A 10,541-nucleotide genomic window follows, 5' to 3' on the forward strand; every position below is an offset into this window, starting at 1 on the left:
GGGGTCAAGGCCTTTTTACTCTAAGGGCAATGAGATTCCCATCTGCCTCCAAGGGCTTCTTTTCAGAGTCCAGACTTCCTCCAGGATTGTTGCTTGGTCCTTCCTAGGCTGAGAAGGGAGAGAGTTAGGGGCAGGAAGTCTGAGAGAAGGACATGATGTCATCTGAAAACCCCTCCGGCCCTTCTCCACAGGCGAGTCTGTCTCTGTCATCAAGCACACAGAACCTGTTCCCGACCCCCGAGCTGTCAACCAGGATAAGAAGAACATGCTTTTCTCGGTGAGCCCTTCAGGGCCAGCTGTCCTGTGCTCCAGCCAGGGGGCCCTGGTCTGGGATGTGATGACGATGAAGAGATGAGGCCCACAGCTGGTGGGGGTGCTTTGCAGCACCGAGGGCCATTGCCTGACTCCCTGCCTCTTCTTCCCCTTCCCAGGGAACCAACATCGCAGCAGGCAAGGCCATTGGCATTGTGGCCACCACTGGTGTGAGCACCGAGATTGGGAAGATCCGTGACCAAATGGCCGCCACAGAGCAGGACAAGACCCCTCTGCAGCAAAAGCTGGATGAGTTTGGGGAGCAGCTGTCCAAGGTCATCTCCATCATCTGTGTGGCCGTCTGGCTTATCAACATTGGCCACTTCAACGACCCCGTGCATGGGGGCTCCTGGATCCGTGGTGCCATCTACTACTTTAAGATCGCCGTGGCCCTGGCTGTGGCTGCCATCCCTGAGGGTAGGGCAACCTCTCTGTCTCCTCCCACTTGCTCCTCTCATCTGCAAAGACCCTTTATCCAAATAAGATAACATTTACCAGTCCCAAGGATTAGGACCCAATATCTTTGGGGGCTGCTCTTCAGCCAGGTGGCACAGTTGGTAAAAGAATCCATCTGTCAGTGGAGGAGACACGATGGATTCAATCCCTGGGTCAGGAAGATTCCCCCTGGAGAAGGAAATGGCAACCTGCTCCAATATTCTTGCCTGGGAAATTGCATGGACAGAGAGGCCTGGTGGGCTACACAGTCCATGGGGTCCCAAAGAGTTGGATACGACTGAGAATGTGCATACACGTGCACACACACATTCAGCCTACCCCACTAGGTCTCCCTCTGTCCCCCAGTTTAGTTCCCTCAACCCCTCTCCCTCTTCCCCACAGGCCTTCCTGCAGTCATCACCACCTGCCTGGCCTTGGGCACCCGCCGGATGGCAAAGAAGAACGCGATCGTGAGAAGCCTGCCCTCCGTGGAGACTCTGGGCTGCACTTCTGTCATCTGTTCTGACAAGACAGGCACCCTCACCACCAACCAGATGTCTGTCTGCAAGGTCAGGGCAGGGTGGCAACTCCCACTCAGATGGGAGGTGAAATGGTGGGGTGACCCCTTCATCACGGGCAGCTTCTCATTTAGGCCTGAGAAAGAAATGCCCAGAGGGGCACTCTGTGAGAGGGAGCAGAGAAGCCCCCCTGTCCTGGGCGGACAGCTCTCTGTGGCCCCCATCCATGTGCCAGACACTGCCATGTGTTACCTCTAATCCCCCACAGCTGCCCCATCAGGGGAAGGTTTTGTTACCTAGTTTTCCAGAGGAGGAAACTGAGGCTCTGGGAAATTCCATGCGCAGTTAATAAGGAGCAGAATTGAGCTTCAAGCCCAAGTCTATCTGGCCCTAGAGTACCTGCCTGTGCACCAGACTACCCTCCAGAGTGGTCCTTCATGTCGGGGCAGGAGGAACCTGGTCACATGAATCCCAAATGGCATTTCCTAAACCAGAGCTCCTGATCTTTTCTGTGCCTTGGACCCTTTGGCCGTCTGGACCTCTACATTTAATATTTTCAGTGTATAAAATAAAACACACATGATCCTGTTTTTAAAAAACACTGGATTGGGAATTCCTGCTGGTCCGATGGTTAGGACTTGATGCTTTCACTGCCGTGGCCAAGGTTCTATCCCTAGTCGGGTAACTAAGATCCTGTCAAGCCGCACAGCGCAGGCAAAAACAGAAATAAAATGCACTGGATTACAGAGGAAACCACTGATTGAAATACAGCAATCAAAATATCTTAAAAACAGATTCGTGATTTGGTAACACATATGCTCCTTTAATAATGTATTAAGTAGCAAGTCCAGCAGTAGTTCTCATAAGCGCCGTAACGCTGAGGCAGGGATGAGTATAAATGCTATTTTGAGAGCCCTGAAACAATGCAACGTGATAGGAGAGTGTTTATGATTTTATTGGTAGCCAAGTCACAGGTTTTGCTAATGCTAACGTGGTGCATTGCCTACATTCATAACTGGATGGAAATGCTAAATATCAGAGAGGAAATGAAACATAATTTTAAAACTTTTATTCATTTTTAATGGAAGGATAATTGCTTTACAGTATTGTGTTGGTTTCTGCCAAACATCAACATGAATCAGCCATCAGTATACCTGAGAAAGATGTTAGTTTTGTTTTGCCATCAAAGTTCACAGATCCCTTGGTCTGTGGGGTCATCCATGGACCCCAGGCAAAGAACCCCTGACCTAAACACAATTCTCTGGAATAGCATGTCTGAAATAGCAATTACTGTCCTAAGAATCAAGGTCTCTCAGACCAGGTACAGAAAAGCTGTACCACATGCCTGCTGGCGTTTGAAAGCCTCAGAGAAGGCTGACCGTAGCGAGGGTGGATTTCACTCTATTTAACCCAGATTTTCCCAGACTTTGCTGGCCACAGAACCATTTTATCTTGGAATGTGTCTTATGCCCCATCCCTTCCACACTTGCTCTGGTTCAGGGTGGGCTTCTAGCCTCTGTGCTGCGTGACCTCCATTCCCTCCAAAGCACAGGCATCAAAGCCAGGCCATCCTGTCATGTTTCATAAAAATGAACTCATTGCCCACATTTGAAAAGTTAAGAGATTTCATAGAAAAATAACCTGAGTTTCTAGTTCTTCCCAAAAAACTGGAAGAATTGGCTGCAAGAGGCCAGAGCTGTAGATGGGTCATGTGCTGACATGTGGCCTGGTAGCCACAGTCCCCAGAACACCTTGTGATGCACCTCTTATTTTCCCAATTGATAATTGATTGGAGGGACCTTCAGTGTGACCTGCAATAATTAAAAAAATAATAATTTTATGTATTTATTGTCTGTGCTGGGTCTCTAGTTGTGCGAGCTTTTCTCTCGCTGTGGTGAGCGGGGGCTACTCTCTCGTTGCAGTGTGTAGGCTTCTCCTTGTGGTGGCTTCTCTTGTTACTGAGCTTGGGCTCCATGGCATGTGGGCTCAGTTGCTGTGGCTCCCAGGCTCTAGAGCATGGCTTGACAGTTGTGGGACACGGGCTTGGCTGCTCCGTAGTATGAGGGATCTTCCCGGATCAGGGGTCGAACCTGTCTCCTGTACTGGCAGGCAGCTTCTTTACCACTGAGCCACTGGGAAAGCCCTGCAATAATTAAAAATATTATATATATATATTTATTTTATTTATTTACGCGGGGTGTTAGTCGTGGCACCCGGGACCTTTGACCTTCATTGCAGCATGTGGGCTCTCAGTGGCAGCCCTTGCGATCTAGTTCCCTGACCAGGGAGCCAGTCCAGGACCCCTACATTGCGAGTGTGGAGTCTTAACCATTGGACCACCAGGGAAGTCCCGTAACTTTTAAGGCCATGGACACAGAATAAGAAGAACGATTTGCAGGGGAGTGGCGGGAAAGGGGAGGATGCAGGAAGGAAAAAGGAAGAATGAGTTGGCGGGGATGGTGGGGGGAAGTTGGGTAAGTGTGTACAGCTGGCCAGACAGGGATGCTCATGGCCCAGGTCTCGCCTCGGTGCAGACTGCCTCTGGACACAAGGAGAGTTAGCCATGCGTGTGCATCCCCTTCTCCTCTGCAGATGTTCATCATCGACAGGGTAGATGGGGACCTCTGCCTGCTGAACGAGTTCTCTATCACTGGCTCCACTTATGCTCCCGAAGGAGAGGTGTAAGTCCCCCCAGAGGTCGCCTTCCATTTCCCTGTGCCCCTTCCCCACCACACACACAGACACACACACCCCTCCTCTCTCTCCCGGGGCCCTCCCTCTAGTTTTGTCTTCCTGTTTCTCTCCTGTTCTTCCCTGACCTTGTTCTCTCTCCCCGGACCACTAATCACCACGTTGGTGCCACCTCCCCCCTACCGTCCCTCGCTGCTTTCCCTGTGCTCTCTCTGCGTCTCACTCCCCATCTTCTCTACCTGTCTCTTTCCCTTCCTTCCTCCCTGCCCTGCTGCCAGCTTGAAGAATGATAAGCCAGTCCGCTCAGGGCAGTATGACGGGCTGGTGGAGCTGGCCACCATTTGTGCCCTCTGCAATGACTCCTCCTTGGACTTCAATGAGGTAACCTCTCCTCTCCTGAAGTGGCCCCTCTTTCCCCCTCGAGCTGGCTGCATCCAGGCCTCCCTGACAGGCTTCAAAGAAGGGGTCTGGGGGAGGCGGGTCCCTTGTACCAAACTTCTCCTGGGTGTAAGGGGAAGAGAGTAGCTTGCTCCCTTCCCGTTCTAGGTGGAAGGTGGGAGCAACGGGCCAGGAGCCCAGGGCACCTACTTCCTCTTCCTCCTCTGCCCTCTCAGACCAAAGGTATTTATGAGAAGGTGGGAGAGGCCACCGAGACGGCCCTCACCACCCTGGTGGAGAAGATGAATGTATTCAACACTGAAGTGAGAAACCTCTCGAAGGTAGAGAGGGCCAACGCCTGCAACTCGGTGAGTCTGGGCGCTCCTTCTCGTTTGTCTCCACCCTGTAAGGCCAGGACCTAAGGAACCTCAGAAGATGGGGCCCCGCAGGGCCTTGTTCTGGGAGTCAGCCCAAACAAGCAACTGGCCTGTCCACAGCTTTCCTTGGCGAGGCTGACTTGGTGTGGGGCCTCCTGACCCTCACTTACACCACTCTTTTCGGTGCCCAGCTGGAGCATCCCTGGATGCACCGACAGTCACCTTCCCCACCATTTTCCTAGTGGAAAGGGACTGAGCTGGTCCCAGAAACCATGAGTGACCCATCCTGGGACAGCCCAATGTCAACTGCTACCCGTTGCCTCTAGAAACACACTCCTTTTTTTTATCAGATCTCAAGACTTGATTTGTGGCTTCTCTGGTGGCTCAGATGGTAAAGAATCTGCCTGCAATGTGAGAGACCCTGGGTTCAATTCCTGGGTCGTAAAGATCCCCTGGAGAAGGGAATGGCTACCCACTCCAGTATTCTGGCCTGGAGAATTCCATGAACAGAGGAGCCCGGCGGGCTACAGTCATGGGGAGGGCTACAGTCCATGGGGCCGCACAGAGTCGGACACGACTGAGTGACTAACACTTTCAAGACCTGATTTAGGATTTGAGAAATATGACTACCTCATATGCATCTGCTTCCCTGATACACAAGTCCAAATCTGAGATTATTACTCTGAGTTCCCACTGTTAATATTTACTGAATGTCTATATTGCTTTCCTCAGGGGTGTCTTATTATATTCCCCACACCACTCATTCTTTTTTTCTTTTTTTGGTAAAGGTAAGATGCTCATTGCTGTTTTAATATAACAAAAATATTGAAAGCCACCTAAGTATCAATGGAGGATTCATTTAAAAAAATTTACAAATGATAATATAAACATCAACATATTTAAAATTTTATCTATTGTTGCTATTATTGTCTTGTGGAGAAACATCCAGACTGCATTTGGCACATTCATTTTTATGAGATGCTTAGTATTGCATGCCAGGCACCAGCTCCCCACTGTCTAACAACACACAGACCCACCCGTGTGGTTGCTTACATTTAAATTATTAAATAAGGTAAAAACTGAGTTCTTCAGTTGCACTAACCACATATCCTGGGCTCGGGAGCCATTGTTCAGTCGCACGGCATTCAACCACCTAGATTATTAAACATCCCCATCATTCTGGAAGGTTCTGTTGGACAGTGCCGCACTACGTCATCTTGTTTCTATTGGACACTAAGACCGTAGCACCAGTAGCCTTGGAATTCTCTCCATTTCTGCTGTAGGTCGCAGACTTAGATTTATCTCAGACTCAGCTTGCGGTCTGCTCTGACCTCTGGATCTTTTTTGGGCTGTGCTTTTAGGGGTCTGGGACGCCTCCCCTCTAGCACAGCATCATCGCTCTTTCCCCGCCCGTCTCAAGTCTGGCATCTCCCTCCCTGTCTCCTCACTCCCAGGTGATCCGCCAGCTGATGAAGAAGGAATTCACCCTGGAGTTCTCCCGGGACAGAAAGTCCATGTCTGTCTATTGCTCTCCAGCGAAATCCCGGGCTGCTGTGGGCAATAAGATGTTTGTCAAGGTCAGGAATTTCCGAGTGTGCCTTGGCCCCCTTCTTCCTAATCCTGAGCCCCTCTCTTTGCCTGTGTCACCTCGCCGTGCGCTGGAAAGAGCAGCCACCTCAGTGTTGTTCTGCTCCACTAGGGTGCCCCCGAAGGGGTCATCGATCGCTGTAACTACGTGCGAGTCGGCACCACCCGGGTGCCCATGACAGGGCCGGTTAAGGAGAAGATTCTGTCGGTGATCAAGGAGTGGGGTACTGGCCGGGACACCCTGCGCTGCCTGGCGCTGGCCACTCGGGACACCCCCCTCAAGCGAGAGGAGATGGTCCTGGATGACTCTACCAAGTTCATGGAGTACGAGGTGAGCCGCCTGCCTCGCCCTCCTCTGCCACCTGTCATGTCCTACCTCGTCACGGGGCCTGGAGTCACAGCACGTCAGAGTTTGAAAGAATCTTAGGAGTCTTCCAGTCCAGGCCGCTTGGCCTGTGGTCCGTGGACTCATCTGATACGAGGGTGAGGCACTTGTTCCAAAACAAAAGCCAGCCAGGTCACTGAGCACACTTGGGTTCAGCTGACGTGTTTCCACAGTGAGGTTTTGTGGGTTTTTTTTTCTTTTTTGTCTTTGTTACGATATTACTTCTGTTTTATGGTTTGGGATTTTTGGGGCCCCAAGGCATGTGGGATTTAGCTCCCTGACCAGGGATTAAATCCGCACCCGCTGCATTGAAAGGGAAAGTCTTAGCCACTCGACTGCCAGGGAAGTCCCACAGTGAGGTTTTCTTAAGAGGTGCATCGACCTGTATCCTGGCACCAGCTCTTTATCTCATAGTGGACCTGCTCTGAGTAGCACGGAAGTCCACTCCATTTTATAGAGAGAACAGTGTGGCCTGGCAGGTAACACTCAAAGCTGGAGACCAAGCAAGTGGCCCTGCTGAAAGCAGAAAGCACCTCCCTCACTTCCAGGTCAAGTTCTTTCTATGAAAGACAGGATCTGCCACCTACGATGGGCTTGGCGATGCCCTCATGGGAACAAGGAATGTTTCCTGCCCCTGAGCTTAGAGGCCTGGCTGAAGTTTGAACACCAGGCGTAGACACAGCTCTCCCTCCCGCCCCCCGACCAAGCCTCCTCCCCTGAGCCCGTCAATCTCTGCTCTGTCCCCCTAGACGGACTTGACGTTCGTTGGCGTGGTGGGCATGCTGGACCCACCCCGCAAGGAGGTCATGGGCTCCATCCAACTATGCCGAGACGCCGGAATCCGAGTAATCATGATCACTGGGGACAACAAGGGCACAGCCATCGCCATCTGCCGACGGATCGGCATCTTTGGGGAGAATGAGGATGTGGCTGACCGGGCCTACACTGGCCGGGAGTTCGATGACCTGCCCCTGGCCGAGCAGCGGGAGGCCTGCCGACGCGCCTGCTGCTTCGCCCGCGTGGAGCCCTCCCACAAGTCGAAGATCGTGGAGTATCTGCAGTCCTACGATGAGATCACGGCGATGGTGCGGGGACCGGGGCACACGGGGTCTGCTCATGTCTATTGAGATGTCAGTCTTGGGAAGCTGGGGGTTCAGGGAGGACATGGCTGAGCGGGGTCCCTGGTGAGATGTGCAGAGGGGAGGAATTCGGGCCCAGATGGAAGAGTGTCAAGGAGGGTATGAGGAAGGGGCCGGCTCCCACCTTCTTTCTCTCCCTGCAGACAGGTGATGGCGTCAATGACGCCCCTGCGCTGAAGAAGGCGGAGATCGGCATTGCCATGGGATCCGGCACTGCCGTGGCCAAGACAGCCTCCGAGATGGTGCTGGCCGACGACAACTTCTCCACCATTGTGGCTGCTGTGGAGGAGGGCCGCGCCATCTACAACAATATGAAGCAGTTTATCCGCTACCTCATCTCCTCCAACGTGGGCGAGGTGGTCTGGTGAGCAGTGGGAATGGCGATCAGCAGGGAACCTGGGGCTGGTGTGGGGGATGGGGCGACCACAGGCCTGGGAGGCAGGACAGACCTGTGACCGACTCCTTCTGGCAGCATCTTCCTGACAGCCGCCCTGGGGCTGCCTGAGGCCCTGATCCCTGTGCAGCTGCTGTGGGTGAACCTGGTGACGGACGGGCTCCCAGCCACAGCCCTGGGCTTCAACCCCCCAGACCTGGACATCATGGACCGGCCCCCCCGGACCCCCAAGGAGCCCCTCATCAGTGGCTGGCTCTTTTTCCGCTACATGGCAATTGGGGGTGAGCAGGACAGAACTCCAAGCTTCTTCACTACCCTCAGCTCCCCCACGGCAGCCACCCTGGCTGGCGGGCCCTCTGCCTCCACCAGCTGTTCATGGCCACCAGGCCCTCTCAAGCCCTCCTATCTCCCCAGTCCCGGCCCTTCCAACTCCCATTTCCTCTCCCCCACAGGCTACGTGGGTGCAGCCACCGTGGGAGCAGCGGCCTGGTGGTTCATGTTTGCTGAGGATGGGCCTCACGTCACCTACAACCAGCTGGTAGGGCAGGACCGAGGCGCGAGAAGGGGCAGTGAAGGAGGGTGGCGCGGAGGCTTCTGGGGGATCCCAGCTTCTCCCCTCACCCCTGGCAGACTCACTTCATGAAGTGCTCGGAGCACAACCCCGACTTCGAGGGTGTGGACTGTGAGGTCTTCGAGGCCCCCGAGCCCATGACCATGGCCTTGTCTGTGCTGGTTACCATTGAGATGTGCAACGCTCTCAACAGGTGGGCCCGCACCCCTCCCCCTGCCTGTCTGGAGACCACCACCTGTGTCCTCCGGCCCCCCAGCTCATCATTTCTCTCCTCTCTGTGCCCCCCCACCCTGGCTCCACCCACCAACCACTTGCAGCCTATCTGAGAATCAGTCCCTCGTGCGGATGCCGCCCTGGGTGAACATCTGGCTGGTGGGCTCCATCTGCCTCTCCATGTCCCTCCACTTCCTCATCCTCTATGTGGACCCTTTGCCGGTGAGCCTTCTTCTGGCCAGGGGCCGCCTGCCCCCCCACCCACGGGGGCCTCTGCAGGGGTCCAGAGGGAGGGATGGTCAGGCTGGTACGGTGGCGGCTCTGCTGGCTCCTTCTCACTGCCCTTCCCGCCTCCCCCACAGATGATCTTCAAGCTCCAAGCCCTGGACCTGTACCATTGGCTCATGGTCCTCAAGATCTCATTACCAGTCATTGGGCTCGATGAAATCCTCAAGTTCATTGCTCGGAACTACCTGGAGGGTAAGAGGCTCCCCGCCTTGGAGCCCCATCCGCCCCCCCAAGCCCTGGCACAGCCCCCTCCCTCCGCGCTGCGAAGGCGCCTGCCCCCGCCTTCCTTTTCAGATGGGTGAGTTCCCGGGGTCCACTGGCCCGTGCCCTTCGCCGAGTGGCCCACCCGGCCCCTTCCCTCCTTCCCCCACCAACCCCCGCTCGCCCCTCTGAGCCCCGTGCAGACATGGTCTCCTAGGCACCCCCACAACCTCCCCAGCCCTCTTGGCCCCTGTGCCTGCCTCCCTCCCTGGATAACGGTGTCTCTCTGTCCTCTCTGGCCATAGGATAACCCGTTTCCCCCTCCTCCATCTCTTTGAACCGTGTCACAGGTATCACCCCTTCTCCTGCCCTTGCCCCAGCTGCTGTGCCCCTTGCCCGCCCCTCTCCCTTCAGGTGGCGCCGAGGTCACTTATCCTCGCAGCTCCACCTGGAGCCGCCGCCGCCGCCACTGCCGCGCTTCCGAGTGGGGCCGGGTGTCGGGCACCACTGTCTGCTGGGCTGCGCTGCGTTGCGCTGGCTGGGTGCTGAGCTGTCTGCCGCTGGGGCTGCAGTGGTTGGGAGGAGGGGGCTGGGGACACAGGTGAGTGGGGGGGTGGCGGGGGCGCCCTCCAGGTGAGTGTGCCGGAGGACAGGCAGGGAGCTGGGAGGGACTGTTCTTGGGTCCAGCTCCACCCCCACCCCCCCTGAGATGAGAAAGTCTCATCCTTCCCTTTCCCCTTCCAGATCCAGAAGATGAAAGAAGGAAGCAACCAGGCCTTTTGCCCTCCCTCCCCACCCCATAGTGACGCATCTTCGGCCAGAGCTGTGGCACAGGCCCCCCACCCCCCACAATGTTCCCTACTCCTCTCTCCCCAACATTCTTGTTTATAAACACAATGTCCCCTTCACTTCTCCTTCCCCCTCAGCAACCTGTCCCCCTTTTGCCCTTGTGAAACCTCCCCTCCCCGACCCCGTGGGGCTCGCAGGGACAAGGCGACTGATTGAGCTGAGCTGCTTATTTATTGAAAATAAATGACAGAAAAATCTGGCCT

General features: G+C 54.8%; 1 protein-coding gene across 1 annotated transcript in view; it reads left to right on the forward strand.

The window, feature by feature from the left end:
• Positions 1-10,537, forward strand: part of ATP2A1 (ATPase sarcoplasmic/endoplasmic reticulum Ca2+ transporting 1) — a 17,330-nt gene extending 6,793 nt beyond the window's left edge. The window contains exons 7-23 of the mRNA XM_055409756.2: positions 192-277; positions 432-729; positions 1,150-1,316; positions 3,858-3,946; positions 4,235-4,337; positions 4,571-4,702; positions 6,166-6,288; positions 6,411-6,629; positions 7,433-7,768; positions 7,966-8,186; positions 8,295-8,497; positions 8,669-8,754; positions 8,847-8,980; positions 9,105-9,222; positions 9,363-9,480; positions 9,795-9,839; positions 10,234-10,537. Of these exons, the coding sequence (XP_055265731.1) occupies positions 192-277; positions 432-729; positions 1,150-1,316; positions 3,858-3,946; positions 4,235-4,337; positions 4,571-4,702; positions 6,166-6,288; positions 6,411-6,629; positions 7,433-7,768; positions 7,966-8,186; positions 8,295-8,497; positions 8,669-8,754; positions 8,847-8,980; positions 9,105-9,222; positions 9,363-9,480; positions 9,795-9,799 (2,438 nt within the window). The 3' untranslated portion in view covers positions 9,800-9,839; positions 10,234-10,537. The remainder of the gene's footprint in view (positions 1-191; positions 278-431; positions 730-1,149; positions 1,317-3,857; positions 3,947-4,234; positions 4,338-4,570; positions 4,703-6,165; positions 6,289-6,410; positions 6,630-7,432; positions 7,769-7,965; positions 8,187-8,294; positions 8,498-8,668; positions 8,755-8,846; positions 8,981-9,104; positions 9,223-9,362; positions 9,481-9,794; positions 9,840-10,233) is intronic.
• The last annotated feature ends 4 nt before the right edge of the window (positions 10,538-10,541 follow it).

The sequence above is a fragment of the Moschus berezovskii genome, chromosome 27 (genome assembly GCF_049115385.1).
Source record: "Moschus berezovskii isolate FMDL1 chromosome 27, NW_MosBer_1.0, whole genome shotgun sequence".
NCBI lineage: Eukaryota > Metazoa > Chordata > Mammalia > Artiodactyla > Moschidae > Moschus > Moschus berezovskii.